Here is a 19054-nt window from a genome sequence, read left to right on the forward strand (position 1 = left end):
CTCGAGAACAGACGTACAGCCTCCAGGAGGTAGTGCTGGGCCAGCCTGCTGGCACCCGCGTGCAGGCACAAGGTCCCAAAGTTGGCCAGCGCCACTGCCTGGTTCCTCCGCTGGCCCAGGTCCCAAGCCACCCGCGTAGGGCATGGTAGTAGCCCTCGGCTGCCTGCCTCGTCTGGCCCGTCCTCTTCAGAGCCACGGCCACCAATGTTGGCAATCACACCCTCCTGGTCGGTCCTCGCTGACCACCACTGCATCCTGGACAGACTGCAGGATGTTCAGGGCCACCAGGCTCTGCCTATGAAGCACATGCAGCCAGGCCAGGGCCACCAGGAAGTCCACGATGGCACGTACTCCGGCAACAGCACTGGCTTCCACCGCCTGCGTCATGAAGGTGATGGCTGGGCCATGGTAGCCATGGTGGCTGTAAGGGCGTTCTGGAGCACCAGGTTCACGTTCCTCAGTGAACCAGCCAGCGAGTCCTGTGTCCTCAATGAGGCCACCTTGACACAGTTCAGCACCAGGTGGGGCAGGCACTCGCGGCTGTAGATGTCAGCCAGTAGTAGGCAGCAGTCTGAGAGCCACGCAGCTTCTGGGGCTCACGAGTCCCTGTGCAAAAACAACAGCTGCTCTAGGAAGGGCAGGGCCTCCTCAGGCTGTTTGAGGTGCACGTGGTGCCTGGCCAGCAGGAAGCAGGCCCGGGCCTAGGCCTGCTGGCTCTGGCCACCCACCGCCCACTGCAGCACCAGCTGCAGGACCTCCCCGTCCGCCTCGGTGCTACAGATGTTGCCAGGCGTCCCCAGGAGCAGGGCCATGACTCTGGGAACCACCTGTGTACACTTCTCCCGGTTCTGCTTCCAGTAAATGCAGGCCAGGTTGGCGTACACAGCCACCACCAGGAACAGGTCCCCGAAGCTGCCCTCCAGGGCCCCCAGTGTTTCCTCCAAGTACACCCGGGCCTGGGACAGCTTGAGCCTCCTGCTGCACAGCCGCCCCAGAAGGAAGCAGAGCCTGGCCAGGGCCATGAGGAGGCCACCTTTCTTGGCCGCCCCTCGGGCCTGTGCCAGGCGCCCAGTCAGCTCCTCCTCGTCGCTAAAGCTGCTGAACATGCTGCTCAGCCATGGCAGCGCCAGGTTGTACAGGCCACAGAAGCTGGCCTTGAATCCAGAGGTGTTCAGGAACAGCAGCAGTGAGCTCATGACCTCTGGATCCTCCCAGTTGTCCTCAGCTTCCAAGCAGAAGGAGGGCTCCTTGGGGTCCTGCAAGCTCACATTGCTGGATGCTACACAGAGACCCCAGGACGCTGGCTCCTGGGGGCAGCCTGGGCAGGTCTTGCATTGTTCCAGAACATTCTTCACCTTCGGCAGGGTCTCCTGTGGCTCCAGGCCCAGGCAAGGTGGAGGTATTTCTGCAAATCACAAAAACACGTAGACAGATTAGAGTCCAACAGTGAGTCCTTGGTCCACTTGGGGCAGGATCCCCGCATCCCCGTCCTCTGTGTCCCTGGCGCAGCTTGCCATGAGCCCTTGAGAATTATGCGCAATGCAAACCCAGGGTCTGGAGCACGTACGATCTCCGGGGACACAGAGAACACGCAGGCCCGTGGCCCTGCTACAAAATCACCTACAAAATCACTCTCCTACAAAATTGACTCTCCTACAAAATCACCCTCCTGTCCTGCTTTGTCGCCCACCTGATAGCATGGTTTTAGGAGACTATGTCAGCTCAGTGATCCCTCAGAGATGCCTTTCCCTTTAGATAGAATCAAAGCCTTCTAACTGGACCCATGTATATGCAGCACTACAACTACAAATTTAACTTTTGTCAGCATATTGGGCCCCCCGGTGGGGTATAGGAATCCATGAAATCCTCAACAGCCAATCAGAGCTATTGATCAGCTCAAAAGCTGCTATGCAAAATTGGTAAAGCCACTGACGGCACAGGACAGGGGTGTTGTACCCATGTACCCAGCTCCGTGCAGGGAAACGGACCATCCCTGCAGGAAGGATGGGAAAGCTTCCAGGCCCCTGTGGCCACCTTCACCTTGGATGGTCTGAAAACCTGAAGCCCACGGTTCCTAAAGGGTTAACAAAGGCCAGACTGCTCAAGCAGCCCACTGGTGTCTGCTGGTTTTGGTGGCTTCCTAGCCAAAGCCCCCTCCCAGAGGTGAGCAAACAAGCGCATTTCCTCTTGGAAAACCTGGGATGAAAGGAGGCATTACTGGGAAGGGAAAAACTAGATTTAAACAGACTCTCTGTTTCAAGCTCACATGTAAAACTATTTTCAATACAAACTGTCTCCTTATTCATCTGTAAAGCCTTGGAATTAAAAAAATAAATAAATATGATTTAGAGGCAAATGTGACTTGACTACACTAGATTAGCTAAGAAATCTCCCCCACCCGGCAGAGGCACACAGCCCCTCCCAGCCACTACCCTGGCCTCCGGGGCAGCTGGAGAGCCACGTGCCTTTGCTCCAGAGACTGTGGCAGAGGGTGGAACCACCCCCTCCCCAAGGCAAACCTACAACAGTCTTCCCTTCCCCAGTGGCTTCCCGGGCCTCCTCTGGGACCTTGTGCCTGCATCCCAAATGTACTGGGATGGATCCCATTCCCAGGGAACTTCCAAGGGCCCTTGGTGCATCCACATCACCAGGCTGTCCACATGAGGACCCTGTGTGAGGGGAAGCGACAGAGCCGCAGAGGGGAGACGGGAGGGCCTCCCTGAATCAGCCCCTCAGGAAGGAGCAGACCCTTCAGGGACCTCAGTTGAGGCCCCTGCAACCTAAGACTCTGAATTCTGCTCCCCGCTGAGGGCTGTGTGGCCTCCCATCTCTGAGGCAGAGCACAGGGTGAACTGCAGCTTCTCCAGGTCATGAAAAAGGAACCCACAGCTACATGTGGGCCCCAGCAGTGGAAAGGATGCCCCACCTCGGTCGGGGACCAGGCGGGGGTCAGCATGTTCATTGGAAGAAGTGTGGGACCCCACAGCCTCCAGTGCCAGAGTAGACGGGAGGGTCAGGCCCACCTCAAGCGATGTCCCTCAAGTCCCCGGCCCACACCACAGAGGTGTGACAGCCGCATCCAATGCCCACTGTACTCACCTCTGTCCCCTCCCCCGGCGTTACTCCAAGGCCCAGCTCATAACCAGAGGAAGCCTGAACCACGGGCAAAACCTACCTTGTTCCTGCGGCTGCTCGGTCTCAGTTTCCTCTACTGAGCCTACCAAGGGAGAAAAGAGAAGCAATGAACACCCCCAGCCACCACCTCTGGGCCCATGTCAGGTTGAGCTGGTGTCGGTGTTGCAGGGTGAGAGCATTGCAGGGTGCAAGGGTTGAAAGTCATATCATCCTCTTCCCTCCTGGATCATGGGAACAACATCACTGTGTGGTGTACACTTTCTGCGATATTGGGAGTAACATCGTCTTCCGTGCCTTGGAATATTAAGGACAATATCATGGGGGGGGCGTGTACATCTTCTGCAATATTGGGAATAATATTATCCTCTCTCTCCCTGCATACTAGGAAAGATATCACAGAGTACGTGTTCACCTCCTGCGATATGGGGATTAATACCATCTTCTCCCCTTCATCAGGAAGAGTATCACACGGCGGTGTACGGTGTCTGCAATACTAGGAGTAATATCAACCTCTCAGCCTTGGAATATTAAGAAGAATATCACAGGGTGGATGTACACCCCCTGCCATATTGGGAGTAATATCAGCCTCTCCTCTCCATGAATATTAGGAACAATATCCCAGGCTGGGTGTACGCCTCCTGCTCTATGGGGAGTCATATCATCCTCTCCCTTCCAGGATATTAATAACAATATCACAGGGTGGGTGAAGACAGCCTGCGATACTGGAATTATTATCATCCTCTCCCCCTCCAGATACTAGGAACCATATCACAGAAGAGCTGTACCCTCCCTGGGATATTGGGAGTAATATCATATGCTTCTTCTGTGAATATTAGGAGCAATATCACCGGGTGGCTGTCCATTCATTGTTATGTTGGGAGTCATGTCATATTCTACCCCTCTCAATACTAGGATCAGTGTCACAGGGTGAGTGTACACCTACTGTGGTATTAAAACTAAAATCATGCTCTCTGTCCCTAGATATTAGGAATAACATCACAGGTAGGTGTTCACCCCCTGCAGTATTAGAAGCAATAATATGATTAATTAGTAAACATCAATCATCGATTTTAATAATTATCAGGCTAGTCTCGAACTCTTGACCTCAGGTGATCTGCCCGCCTCAGCCTCCCAAAGTGCTGTAATTACAGGCGTGAGCCACGGTGCCCAGCCAACACTTCTTCACATCCCTTTTTGGACCTCAAATTTAGCATGCCAAAAACACACTTTTGATTCCCCCTGCTATAACCCACTCCTCCCATAGTCTTCCCGATCCCAATAACAGCATCTCTAGTCTTCCAGTTACTCAGGCCAAAATCCTTGACATCATCCTTAAAACTTCCTTTTCTCTCTCTTGTCATCCAACCCATTTAAACTCTCCTTTCAAAATATATGCCAGACCTAACCACTTCCCACCTTCCTCATCATTTCCAACCAGGTCCAGCCCTCATCATAGCGCTCTGGGTTACTGCAAAAGCCTCCCAATCGCCAGGAACAGTGGCTCATGCCTATAATCCCAGCACTTTGGTAGGCCAAGGCAGGTGGATCATCAGAGGTCAGGAGCTCAAGACCAGCCTGACCAACATGGTGAAACCCCTCTACTAAAAATATAAAAAATTAGCCGAGCATGGTGGTGGGCGCCTGTAATCCCAGCTATTCGGGAGGCTGAAGCAGGAGAATCACTTGAACTCAGAAGGCAGAGGTTAGAGTGAGCCGAGATTGTGCCATTGCACTCCAGCTTGGATGACAAGAGCGAAACTCCATCTTAGAAGGTTAAAAAAAAAAAAAGAGCCTCCTAACCCACCTCTCTCCTTCCGCCTTTCACCCTGCTCTGCATTCTACCTTCCACTCTCAAACATTTCAGAAAAAAAAAAATTATATCCACAGAGAGAGAAAGTACAAATGGGGTGAAATGTTTGGGGAATCTGAGGGAAGAGTATATGGGAATTCTGTGTACTATTTTTGCAACTTTTCCATAAGTCAGAATTATTTGGAATTCAAGAGTTAAACAAAGAAAAAAAAAACACACTATCTCCCTTTGCGAATCCATCCTGTCTTTCCCCTGGCAACTTAAGGACGCTCTCAACTAACACACCTATTTTTTCATGAACACTAAAAGAACCCTTGCCGAGTTTTGACTTTCTGTGCTTGGCAGTAGAAGTGTGTGTGTGTGTGTGTGTATATATATGTGTATGGTGTGTATGTATATATAGAGAGGGAGAAATATATATGTGTGTACATATATAAATATATATTGTATATTTAAAATGGTAATGTGTATATATATAAATATGTGTGTGTGTATAGATATATATAATACATACGCCATAGCCTGTCCTTAACCAGTTCTAAACTTAGTCGGAAAAACACATACCTAAGCAGAGAATTTCAAAATAATATGATGAATATTTTGATAGAGGGATGTGTTGCTATGGAACACGCTGCTAAGACACAAAACCTCCTAGATGGGGCAATGAATGAACGAAGTTTTGCACCTATAGGCACCCCCTCTGATATCCCCTCAAATGTTTATAGTTATATGCATTTGCTTCCCCCAGGACCCCTATTTCATAAGGGTTAGTCCTAGAGCCTAGCAAGTTCCTACTACAGCTGGCACACATATGCCATTCAAGAAACAGTGGCGGAGTGAATGACGAGTTAAGAACCATTTGTCAGCCAGTGCTCAGTAATACAACATGCACTTGTATGCAAATTATATTTTTGTTGAAAACAACTGCAGGATCACAAATTATCTTTCCAGAGAAAACAAACCTCAAAAGCTTCTTTACCCTAGTAAAGCACGTTATAAGAAGCTCCCCTTATATAAAAGAAAACCTCATTCATTATCAATGGCATGTAAACCTAATAGGCCTTCACCTCTGATGACATCTCTTCCATCCCCAGGAGTAGATAAAGGAGGTTCCGGAAACCCTGGTAGTTGTGAAGGTGGCTCCCAGCTCTGACAGTCTTGAACCCTGCGGGCGCGGAGGTCACACAGCAGAAGAACAACCGAGGCAAGCATCATCAGGCTTCGAGTATGTTTGAACCACAGATGACAAATAGGCTGCAGCCAACTGAAAACACCAGAGATTCATGGTGGCCACCTGAGGGGTTGTGCTCTTAAAAAAAATAATAAATAAATAAAAATTAAAAAATTAAAAAAGGAAGGGGTCAAGAATCCATCAGGTCTGACTGAGACGTGTATCAGTGACTAACACCCCGTATGGCAAAAGTACTCCGGTGCGCTTTGGGTACTCACAGCTTCAGCAGTATTCAAAGGTGTGTGCTCCCCTAAGACTAAGCCACGGGAATACCCCCAGCAACACTGCCAGGAGAAACGTCTCCCATGGATTTGGCTAGAAACACAGTTGTCTTTAACAAATTAACACTGAATAAATCCTGACTTATTAGAGCCTGTGAGAATGACATTCTCAATGATAACAGTTATCACTACAATCTCCAAACATCTGCGATCCTGCAGGGAGGAACTGTGACAGCGCAGGCCACATGTCCAGAATGCTTCCCAGACTGCCTGTTACAGAATAAAAGAAATAAACCCCCCCCCCCAAGAATGTCTTCACACACATTTAGCCAGTTGTTCCTTTGTGTGCATCTCTGTGCTAAAATGGCCATTCTTCCCCACAGCCTGAAGTCATATGCTAAAATAAATGAGACTCACATGAAGCCAGAACCATGCAGATGCCAAGGAAACCAACACAAATGAAATGGGCTGGAGAGTGTGGCCAGGAGGATGGTAGTTCCCAGGAAGCAATTACTTCATCTCTGCCCATGAAGCGGGCAGTTGTCACTGTCCCCCAGGCCCACACCAGACACTCGAAGTAGGTTCTAACCAAACTACCTCCAACAATCAACGTAAATACACCACACAATTGGCTTCTGAAAGGACACCTTGCAACCAACAAGAAACTGTAAGCACAACTTTGACAAACTGTGCAACTAAAAACCTTGGAAAAGGATAAACACTGCCACATTTTGACTCAAATACTGTTACGTGGTAGCACTGCAATAATTCACTGAAACAGAAGAATGAATGAGGAATACGTTTATATAGGAATCAGAGGAAGCATGACTAATCATTTAAAGAAATAGGTCAAGAAACTGTTAGGTTCAAATGCTACCGTGAGACACTGTTAGGGCCTTAGGCAAATTCACTTCTCTTGGTCCTGTTTCTAGGTTCATCAACAATCAGCTTTGGACTAGGGAATCTGTTGCTTTCCAATGCCTTCCTTCTGCGATTCCAGCCCAGATTTTAGGACTGCTCTCCCACTTGGTATATGAAAGCACTTTCTATGTAGAATAGCAAGAGTACATTTCTGTGTTGAATGTGGTTTGGGACCTACTCTATGAGGCAGAATATCATCATGGAACTTTAAGCATGACGACAAGGCGCACTCTAGATAAGGATAACACATAAGATGTGGCCATACACCTGTGCGTGCCTGGCAGGGAGATGGAGAAGTCTCATTTAATGAAGCCGGGATGCCTGTTGCACCTGAACATCCTCAGTCCACCTCAAGTTCACAACGTCCTTCTGGCATCAAACCACAGGTGTCACATACTTTTCCATACTTTCCACCCAAGATTAAAATATGCAGAGCACCGTGATAAAGACGCCTCCATTCCCAGCATGTTGGCTCTCATTCTGTAGAATTACATACTTTCGGTGCAAAATGGTGACCAGGTTGCAGCGGCAAGCAAGACTGGGCTCCGTGGGGAGAGCAGGCCCTGCAGGAGCCACCATGCCTGTCGCCACAGTCTGATGCAGCTGCAGAGAAGCTGTGGCTGAGGCCATTCACTTTGTGAGAGAACCGCACAGGAGGGAAAAGGTAGGGAAGGTCGGGAAGAGGACAATGTCATGCTTCTGAGCCCAAGCCAAGCCATCGCATCCCCTGTGACTTGCATGTATACACCCAGATGACCTGAAGTAACTGAAGAATCACAAAAGAAGTGCAAATGCCCTGTCCCACCTTAACTGATGACATTCTACCACAAAAGAAGTGAAAATGACCGGTTCTTGCCTTAAGCGATGATATTATCTTGTGAAATTCCTTTTCCTGGCTCATCCTGGCTCAAAAAGCTCCCCCGCTGAGCACCTTGTGACCCCCACTCCTGCCCACCAAAGAACAACCCTCCTTTGACTGTAATTTTCGTTTACCTTCCCAAATCCTATCACACGGCCCCACCCTTATCTCCCTTCCCTGACTCTCTCGGACTCAGCCCGCCTGCACCCAGGTGATTAAAAAACTTTATTGTTCACACAAAGCCTGTTTGGTGGTCTCCTCACACGGACGTGCATGACAGGCAGGTGCAGAGCCAGGGAAGGACCTGTGATGAGAACAGAAAGGAATGCATCTCCCTGTACACACACTCGGATTTTATGACAATGTGCGCAGGGGGCTGAACTGGATGCCTGAGAACATTCCTCCAAGTCCTTTTGCAGATTTTCTAAATATTGGTGTAAAATCTGAACTCAGACAAAATTTTTTTAAATCACTTCAATCAACATCTTTGTCTAGTGCTCAGCATCATGTCTACATCATCATCTAGAAAACCAACTTCTGTTCTAAGGCTCACATCCTCCTATAAAGTCCCAGGGATTTTACAAGGGAATGCACCTCTCATTCGCATCAAGAACACACACAGCTACTATCCAATAAATGCTTAATTTGCTTATATAATTTTTTAAACACCCAGATTTGAAATACAATAGAGAAGATAATTTTTTGATAGCTCTGCTTTCCAACTGCGAACTGCGGGTGGAGAAAATAACCTGCCATGATTTCTAACCAGTCAACAACCCGTCTTCCCTGGCTGCAGTAGGAGCAATCTTTCTGAGCTCAGGATGAAAAAGAACCCAGTTGGTTAGGGGACAGACAATCATCAGTTCTCAGCGGGCTTCCCCGGTCCCAAATCCCCATGTGATACGTGGAAGTATGACCAAGCATCTGAACACTTATCCCACCTCGCCATCTGATTCTCCTGCCATGCAAATTTAAAATTAATAAAGCCTGTTATTGGAGAACAGAGTTGGTGCTGCATCTGTCTTCCTAAAATTATGGATAATTACCAGCCCACAATAGCTTCTAATCAGATTTGAGTAGTCCCTTAGACAGGAAGCTAAAGTGCCTCAGCCCTAAACTGAGAAGAAAACAGAAACTGAAATGCTCTAGGTTTGATTATTTCCCCCTTGTTCTAAAGTTGCTGTTCCCGAAATCTCCTTCTAATGTCTTGTTTATAAAATGTATGAGAAACAGGGAAATTTAAAGACATGATAGAAATGGCCACTTTTTCTAAGTACAAACTTTGTGAACATTATTTTCAGCTGCTGGGCTTTTTCTCCACATACTGTGAGCCTGGAGGACATTTTCTCCCTCGTGGTTACACATTCAGAGTCAGGGAAAGTGGCTTTAGCAGTAAAGAGGGGAGTGCAGTGAGAAGTGACCGGACACTGAGAAGGGCAGACAGGGACTCTATCTCGGTGGCCTGCAGCACTCCTGGGCCTTGGCCTTTATTTTTATATCCGTACAAGGGATCTAAAGGCCCGTGATTCTAGGCCACGACAGCTCTTCATACACACATACGCGAACATCACTGTGAAAAGCTATGACACTTGGCTGATTTTCTGAAGAAATTATCTTGTATCATTTCTACTCAAGTACTCCACCTCTTTCCAGACAAGTATCTGAGGATCATGGGCTATCCCACAGCCATGTGTGTAACCTCTCCTGCTTATGATCCCTGTTCACATAGCATTTTCCAAAAGCATTTGGTGTGAAGGGACAGAAGAAAGAAGAATAAGGTTCTTTCAGCCCGTTCATTCATTCATTCAACAAATATTGACTATCTATGTGCCAGGCACTGGTGATATAACAGGGAACACATATTTTTCTAGGTAGAGACAGACTACCAAAAAGTATGTTAAAGATTAATACTGTAGAGGAAAATACACCAGGAAACAGGAAAGAAGAATACCCCTAGCCACCCTACACTGGGGTGATGCTAGCGTTACAAAATGGAAACAGCGGCCAGGCGCGGTGGCTAACACCTGTATTCTCAGCTCTTTGGGAGACTGAGACAGGCAGATCACCTGAGTTCAGGAGTTCAAGATCAGCCTGACCAACACGGAGAAACCCTGTCTCTACTAAAAACATAAAAATTAGCTGGACGTGGTGGCACACGCCTGTAATCCCAGTTACTCAGGAAGCTAGGGCACAAGAATCACTTGAACCTGGGAGGCAGAGTTTGGAGTGAGCCGAGATCACGCCACTGCACTCCAGCCTGGGTGACAGAGGAAGGATCTGTCTCAAAAAAAATAAATAAATAAATAAAAATAAAATGTAAACAGAGAATAAGATACCAAAAGAAAGAACATGAACGATTAATTGTAACAAAAGCCTTTGTAAGCTGATACTTTCCTTCCTGGATCCTTGTCTCTTACAAATGGAAAAAAAGGGCAGGCAGGGGGTAGCATCCAAATGATGTTTTAAGATGGCTTCGGGTTTCAGATGTCTGACAGCCATACTCATGTACTTCAAGGAAAAAGTTCTAGCTCTAGAAGCCATCTGGGCAATGGTTTAATGTCTTTTTTCTTTTTTCCAGAGAGTTTTAAAATACAGGAAAACGTGTGTGTTCATTTGGCTGCTCTGTGCCCGCACACGTGCAAACTGTGCTAACAGGTTTTTCCATGTTTTGCTGAATTTGCCAGCTTGCCATAAACAGGCTTCCATGTCTTAATTGTCTATAAAGAGCACAGACACACAAAAATGCAGATCAAGACTAGGACAGACACGTCCTTTGTTCTTTGAGTAAATACTGCCAATGCCCAAAATACTTTCTCCATCACACTATCAATAAGGAATTCAAGTTCCTTCCAATACCATGAGTAACGTCAGTGATAGACTATGTTTAGCCATAATGACCCATTAGCATTCTTTTTCCTCTAAAATGTTGAAATAGTAACATTGAGTGTGCACTCACGAGGTGCCAGTCTCTGAGTTTGATCTCATTTGGATCTCGTTGAAATCCTTTAAGATCAGTGCCATATTCTCTCATTTTTCATAGATGAGGAAACTAAGGCAGAGAAAGGCTAAGTAAGTTGTCCATGGTCACAGGTATTTAGGAACTCTTCTCTAAACTTTCAAAAGTTAACTACTCCCACTATTACACATGGTTGTTGTTTGTTTTTGTTTTTTTTTGAGACAAGGTCTTGCTCTGACCAGGCTGGAGTGCAGTGGCGTGATGATGGTTCACTGCAGCCTCGACTTCCCAGGCTCAAGTGATTCTCGCACCTCAGCCTCTCCAGTAGCTGGGATTACAGGCATGAGCCACCACACCTGGCTAATTTTTTAATTTTCATTTTTTGTAGGGATGGGCTTTCACCATGTGGCCCAGACTGGTTCCAAACTCTGGGCTCAAGAGATTCTCCCAGGTCGGCCTCCCAAAGTGCTGGGATTACAGGTGTAAGCCACTGTGCACAGCCCTACAAATGTGACTTATACAAAGTCAGAGCAGTGAGCAGGAAGAGAACAGAGACTTCAGCGAGTCTCCTGGCTGTGGCAACGCCATATCCCTCCTCCATACCGTAATGTGTCTACACCCACCAAGCTCCTAGACGTTGAAGGCAGGCCAGCTCAGAGACGAAACAGCAGTCAAGAAAGAGAAGATGCAGACATGCGTCTTGATTTCGGCTCGAGCGTGCCTCTCTGCCCTGCAGCTGCACAGGCAGAAACCAGGGGCCGTGAGTCTCAGGCAGCGTGTTTGGTTCCTGGCTGGTAATTTTTTGGGAGACAATCCCATACAATTAGTGTTACACTTCTCAAAAAGGAAGTGTGAGTTTTATAGAAAAATCGATTCCATTTGGGAGAAAGGCCTAATAAAACCACAAAAGGATAGCACATTCATACAACAACAAATTCAATTCATCTGTCACAAACTGAAATCCCAAAGCCCTCTGGGCACACAGCTGTTTTTCTGAGCTGAAATTCAACTCCAGTTGAGAAACAGGTCAACTTTTCTAAAAAGATTCTTTTTCACATGCCTTCAATAAAAATTCCTTTCCCTCACTTGTCATTTTCCAGATTTAATGACTCTGTTGGCCTTTCTCTCATTTAGGCCATGAACACTGACTGCATGTCTGCTACGGCCCGGACTCCAAGGGAGGCACCCTAGGGAACACAGATGACCGCAGCACAGCGACAACCTCAAGGAGCACACACGGGGAAGGCAAGATGATACAATCGAAGACTTCACACAGAAAAGAACTTGGCATCCATACCCCGTCCCATTTCTAGAAAACAACGATGCTAACTTAGGAACATTTACCGAACAGCCTGCAGTGTAGAGGCAGCACGAGGGGGCTCCATGCGGGGAAGAGCACCTTCAGAAGGGGGCGTGCAAGCAACGTGGAGGCAGGAGACGCCCCCATGCACAAGGGCCAGCCTGGGGGCCTGCAGAAATGGCCATGCATCTGGGAAGAGGGAGAGAGGACAAGATACTTAAATGCTCCAAAACGAATAGAAGCCTCCCAAGAACCTCCCCCGAAATGGGGCAGGGATTTACAAAAACCAAACCGAGCATGCGCAGTTACCTGAACATAGCGCCACCAGAGCGTGCTATCAAGGAAGAAACAGGGTCACTAGAAGCCTGAGCCTCTACTCCCAGCTCTGCGACTCATTCACCCGATGACCTTGGTGAAGGCTCTTAGCTTCTGTGAGCCACAAGAGAATCACAGGAAAACAGAAGATATGAAAGTGCTCTACCTTTTTCACAGAACTGCTGAGGGAATAAAATCAGATAACGGATTTTAAAATTCTCTGTGAATTACAAAGCAAAATGCAACCGTATGAAATCATTCTTACCATTAATAACAGCACTGTCAAATTAAGAGAAGAGTTAAGACCACAGCATTTTCCATCCCCCGACTCCCGAGACAAATAGTGAGTCCAGCCAATGTATTTGGGCAACCCCAGTATCTAGGCTTTGAGAGTCTCAAACAGCTCATGAACTCTGACAGTATCACTCCAGCCCAGTGCTCATTAAGTTCTCCAAGACAGCCAACTGACATAAAATACTACAGCTTTTTCAGCTGGACTTGAAGCCCTCCAAGCTCACAGCACAGCTCAACAATGAAGAAGAGGTTTTCTGCCACTAGACTCAAAAGCTGGCTTTTGTAGATTCCCATAGAAAGAACATTCAAGGCCAGGCATGGCGGCGCATGCCTGTAATCCCAGCAATTTGGGAAGCCGAGGCAGGAAGATCACCTGAGGTCAGAAGTTCAAGAACAGCCTGGCCAATATGACAAAGCCCCATCTGTACTAAAACTACAAAAATTAGCCGGGCATGCTGGCGGGCACCTGTAATTCCAGCTACACAGGAGGCTGAGTCAGGAAAATCCCTTGAACTCAGGAGGTCGAGGTTGCAGTGAGCTGAGATCACGCCACTGGACTCCAGCCTGGGTGACAAGAGCGAAAGTCCATCTCAAAGAAAAAAAAAAAGAGCATTCTTTTTTGCTGATGTTAAATTTCCTGTGCTTAACACAGAGAAATCATACCACACTGAAATCCTGAAAAGCATATCATAAAAAGCATTTAGTGACTGAAAAGACATTCAATATAACCTGTAACAGTGAGTTCCCCTCCTCTTTCCAGCCTGCTCCACTAACGCTGTGACCCTTAACAATGCTTTCACGAACACAGAGGAAAATTAATAGGACCGCTTACCCCTCTCAGCTGACAGCTAAACCACTGTTTCTCCCTGGGCTCACTAAAGATGACCTTTACCCAAAACCAGGCTGCAACGACCCTGTAGATGTTGACTAACAATTTCAAAATTCCCATATTCTTTGTCCACTCCTAAGGAAGATGAACTGAAGCCAGGTGTCTCCAAGTCAGAACTAACAGAGGCCTTAAACATCAGATGGCCCATTCCTTTCTTTGACAACCGGGGGATCTAAAGCTGAGCTTATGGAAGAAAACAGCCTGTTTAGTAACAAAGCGAAAACCAAAGCCTAGTCACCCAACCTCTGGTCCGGAACTCCTGCAACAACCCAGCACCCATACAGGATGAGTCTCCCTAACCAGAAACTCCAAAATCCACAACTTTTGAGTGCCGACGTGACGCTCAACGAAATGTTCATTGGAACAGCTCAGACTGGATTTTTGAATTCAGGATGCTCAACCAGCAAGTATAATACAAATATTCAAAAATCCAAAAATGTAAAGAAATCTGAGACACTTCTGGTTCCAAGCAGTTTGGATGAGGGATATTCAACGTGCATTTTTTTTTTTCCTCTAATGAAGGAAATTAAAAACGAGGCCCAAGCAAAGTCATTCAATCCATACTAAAGTCATTCAATAGTTTAATTAGTACCCATTTAAAGTGAAGTTCTACCCGCAGATATTTAAAAGGATGAATACATACATGCCTATAATTCCAGAACTTTGGAAGGCCGAGGTGGGAGGATCACCTGATGTCAGGAGTCCAAGACCAGCCCGGTCAGCATGGTGAAACTCCATTTCTACTATAAATGCAAAAATTAGCCAGGCGTGGTGGCGCACACCTGTTATCCCAGCTACTCGGGAGGCTGAGGCACGAGAATCGCTTGAACCTGGGGGAAGCACGTTGCAGTGAGCCGAGATCACACCACTGTACTCCAGCCTGTACCACAGAGCAAGACTCTGTCTCAAAAAAAAAAAAAAAAAAAAAGAAAGAAAATTTAAATTGTGTTTTCACATGAAGCCCATGTTCCCAGAACACAAACCGTGCTCTGTGCTCCAAGGGCATGCAGGGTGCCCCTTTATCTTAATGCTCACCATATTCCATGGCAGCCATTGGCACGTGCCCTCCATCACACTAGACTTCCTGTGCATGAGGCAGGGATCATATATTATTACCTTTCTGTCCCCAATGTCTGGCTTAGAAGACACTCAGTAAATGATTCCTGAACTAAGTCAGTTACTAAGATATGTTAAACTTGTATTAACAAAATTGATTTAATAAGTTTGCCAATGCAGCGTTCATACCACACAGCTTAAATCTCAACCTGCGGATTTATCTTGTGTTCTGCTAGATTATCACCTATTAACATTCAGGAAGCACCTAGTATGTGCTAGGCATTACTAATTGCTGGGGACCTAGCAGTGACAAAACAACATTCCTTGTTCAAAGACAAGTTCTAGTATAAAGAGGAATAGAAGGAACAGGCTAGATTGATGAGAGAGCTAAGAAAAGAACAGGCTGCCATGGGAAGCACCTGGTCTTGTCTGGATGGTACACAGTTAACAAAGTCTGAGTGCTTCGTATAGCGTAAGATCATCTCCTCCAAAGAAGCGAATGAAGCTTTGATTCCCCAGTACCAGAAGTCACCATAAAGGTGTGCACAGCCACATGCTTAGTGTAGGAAGTGAAACCAAACGAACAAACAAAGCTCCAACTTCCAGAGGCAATCGTCCAATTATGAAATCCTCTGGCTACGTTCAATTGAAATTCAAGATATTCAAGAGGCCAATATTTAAGGGATAAATTAACCCAACCACTTAAAACTAAAGTAGTCAAGGGGTAAAGGTATAGTACCTTTTACCAATTTATTAGCTCTTAATATTTACATTTAAATATGACGACGATGGTATAATAACTTTATTAACTAGTTATTATGTGTTAGGCACGAAACTAAGCACTTTACACACACATTTGCACGATCCTGTGAGATGATAATGACCTTTTGTCATCCCATTTCATAGATGAAAGTTAGTTTTATATAAGCTTAAAAACTTGCCCCAAATGACACAACTACTTAGCAAAACCCAGGCAGCCTGGCTCCATAGGCCTTGTTTAAAGAAGTAATATTTATAAACTGTCCAGCACAGCGGTGGTACAAACAAGAGTTCAATAAATGCCTAAAGGGTACTTCATACCCAAAATCGTTTCCCGCCAGTCAAACTAGACTTACTCTGGTTCTGCATAACCAACTGTCAAATTATTGTTCCATGAAGAAAAGGTGGAATCGGTAGAGATCAGGAAAGAGTGAATAACTGCTAAATATACTTGATGGCAGGTAGTAACAGGAGGTGGCATTTAGGCTGTTTCCACATTTGTTTGGGTAACGCTTTTTTTTCACAGTTCTAAAGCACAAGACCCATTCTAAGCTGGTGAAAGCATAAGGCATGTCTATGATCCAGGACTCCAATTCACTGTGGATCAGTGCATCTCAACCTTTACGGTATATCAGAACCATCTGGGGGTCTTTAACAGCACTAGAGCTGCCCAGGCTCCATTCCTACAGATTCTATTTCAACTGGTCTGGAGTAAGCAAGCATGCTTTTTTCACAGCCCCCAGGAGCAGCTAGGTTTGCAAACCACTGTCCAAGATGCTCTCACACTTCCACTCAGTTCAACACACACTCACTGAGATTCTAAGCACTATGAATCGGGCTAAGTTCAAGTCAGGCTCCACTCCCTAATAATATTGGCAAGGAAACCAACATCAGAGATATATTCCAGTCCAAACCAAACAAATTGCCGGGTGAAAAAAATGCCCTGGCATAGTTTGCCATACAGAGCAGCTTCCTGTATCTTCCCGGTCAGTAGCCTAGAGACTGACTCTGAGCCATGAGAATTCAGAGTCAGAGAAAAATGCCAGTCTGAGGCATCTGCCATACTTCTATCACACCCCCAAAAGCGCCCAGCTACATTTCACATCCACTGTCCTAACAAGGGTTGAAACAGGGAAGAGCAGTGCAATACAGAAAACAGAGCCTGCTGGGCATCAAAAGGCTGCAGAATTCCAGTCCTAGCCCTGCTATCAATCGGTCTGGTCACTTGTCTCTGGTCCTGGTGTGGCCAACAGTTACGTGAGAGGGTGAGGCATAAAAACAGATGTCAGGCAAGCTCCAGCATCCAAAATACATCGAAATTAAAAAGCATTAAGGTGATATCAAGGAATGTATGCCATCCACCAGAAAAGTAACGGAAATATTCCTTTTCACATTCTTAAGAAATCAAAAGTGGAAGCAGAAAATTGAGCAATCAGCCTACTAAGTTGACTGCGGCAACAGAATACACTCACGGATTCTGTTCACAAAAGGAGGGGTGACAGACCAAAGGAGAACGGCAGAGCGTCCCTCTCTCCTCTGTCCACCCATAGACACCAGCACGTGAGTGCGTCCACACGCAGCGCCCAGTCTCCTGTCCCACTGGCGCCAGAGTCCACTTACCGCAAGCCTACTAAGTGCCACATGTGCTAGGATGCTCCCTCATCTCATCACCATAGACATCCCTGCTGGACGTGAGTATGTGACAGACGAAAATCACGGAGGCCTAGGGAAGTTGAGATCCGCATTCCCACTGCGGTGAGGGCGTGCTTGAGAGGGACCCCACGGCTGGGCCCTCCATGCCGCTCTCCTCAGTAATCACTCCCAGACCAGAGCAGCGAGGGGGAATTTTCTTCCTCTCACTATTTTCAGCCCCTTGGCTGACCCAGCATTCCCCAGAAAGCTATCGAGTTCTGGCAGCTCTGAGGCCACAAAGCCACAAAGGCACGGGACACACAGCCCATCTGTCTCTAATGGGTCTTTTACTTGTCATGCTGATCATTTCTAAGAGCAGATGGGTTAAAAAAGACTTGGCAAGTTACCACGAAATGACCCCTCCACTCCTTCCTGGGGGAAGGCTGACTAGTTAGCAGTCAGGCCGGCTTTCTTCCCCCACTCCCTGCATTCCTGTCCCCAAGGAGCCACAGACAATCCCACCAAATAGAGGCAGGAGACAGCCGCCTCCTTCCTACAGCTGGAGGGGGAAGGGTCCTCTCGGGCCTTTCTAACTGCATGAAAACCAAACTGTGAGCTGTACTGACCCGGGCCTCACCCATGTTGCAGTCACGTACAACACAGGTGCCCAGTGCTATCATCAGGCAGAACTACGAATGTGCTTTCCATCGTTTTCATACAATGATTCCAGAACCGTTATCCACACAGCTCCACTTCTCACACATACGACGTGCTTCACGGATTACACAGCATGGTCACCATGCCCCTCATCCGCTTCTCCCAGCAGCCTTGTGTGATCCCTTGGGTATGCTTCCTCATACTGAGGTTTGAAACCAAAATTTTCCCAACAACATCCAGCTAGTGTTAGAACCAGGATATGAGGGCTTCTGATTCTAGAACCGGTATTTGTGCCACTATTCCACATGGGCCCCTCCAGGGATTTCTGCCTGATCTGAAAATGCAGACAGCAAATCCGTCTCTCTACAGTCCTGGGGTTCCCTATAGACAAGAAGTCAAACTTCTAACAGAAAGCTTATACTTATTTGGAAGGCTACCTGGGATATTTCTTTTAAGTTAGTTTGTTCATGTTTTGGAAAGATTTTTCCAATGGCAATGTGGGCCATGAAGTGTAGAAAGGATTCCATGATGAGACAGAGAAACAATTCGGTGGCTCTTACAACCGTTCAAATGAGGCATGAGGTGCAACCAGAAAGGACAGAGGGAAAATGCATTGGAAAGAAATGCAAAATGAAGTCCATTCAGACCCAGGATGGAAAAAAGGGGATTAAGCATGATGGTGGTTTCTAGTTTGAAAGACTGATGAACAAGGATGTCATTAACTACTGCAGAGTGGTATCTGGGGCCTGGGTGCACCAGTTTGTTTAACCATTCACCTGCTGAGCAGTCTCTGGGCTGTTTCCAGTTCCTAGCCTTTATAAATAATGCTGCGATGAACAGATACATATAGGCTTTTGTGTGAACATAAGTCCTCATTTCTCTGGGATAACAGCCCATGAATGTGAATGCTGCCTCCTACGGCAATTGCACATTTAGCTTTTTAAGAAACTGTCAAGCTGTTTTCCAGAATGGCCCTACCATCTTCCATTCCCACCAGCCAAGTGTGAGTGATCCGGTTT

At 46.8% G+C, this 19054-nt stretch overlaps 1 protein-coding gene and 1 pseudogene across 1 annotated transcript; one reads left to right on the forward strand and one right to left on the reverse strand.

Moving 5' to 3' along the window:
• Positions 1-260: 260 nt before the first annotated feature.
• Positions 261-6386, reverse strand: LOC144334841 (SH3 domain and tetratricopeptide repeat-containing protein 1-like). The gene is made up of 3 exons (XM_077966599.1): positions 6013-6386; positions 3176-3217; positions 261-1405 (listed from the first exon to the last, which is right to left on the reverse strand). The coding sequence occupies exons 1-3, from the start codon at positions 6158-6160 to the stop codon at positions 702-704; spliced, it is 894 nt and encodes a 297-aa protein (XP_077822725.1). The 5' UTR covers positions 6161-6386; the 3' UTR covers positions 261-701.
• Positions 6387-11826: 5440 nt separating this feature from the next.
• The window catches only part of LOC114675847 (uncharacterized), a 30795-nt pseudogene continuing 23567 nt past the window's right edge, over positions 11827-19054 (forward strand).

This window comes from Macaca mulatta, chromosome 15 (genome assembly GCF_049350105.2).
Source record: "Macaca mulatta isolate MMU2019108-1 chromosome 15, T2T-MMU8v2.0, whole genome shotgun sequence".
NCBI lineage: Eukaryota > Metazoa > Chordata > Mammalia > Primates > Cercopithecidae > Macaca > Macaca mulatta.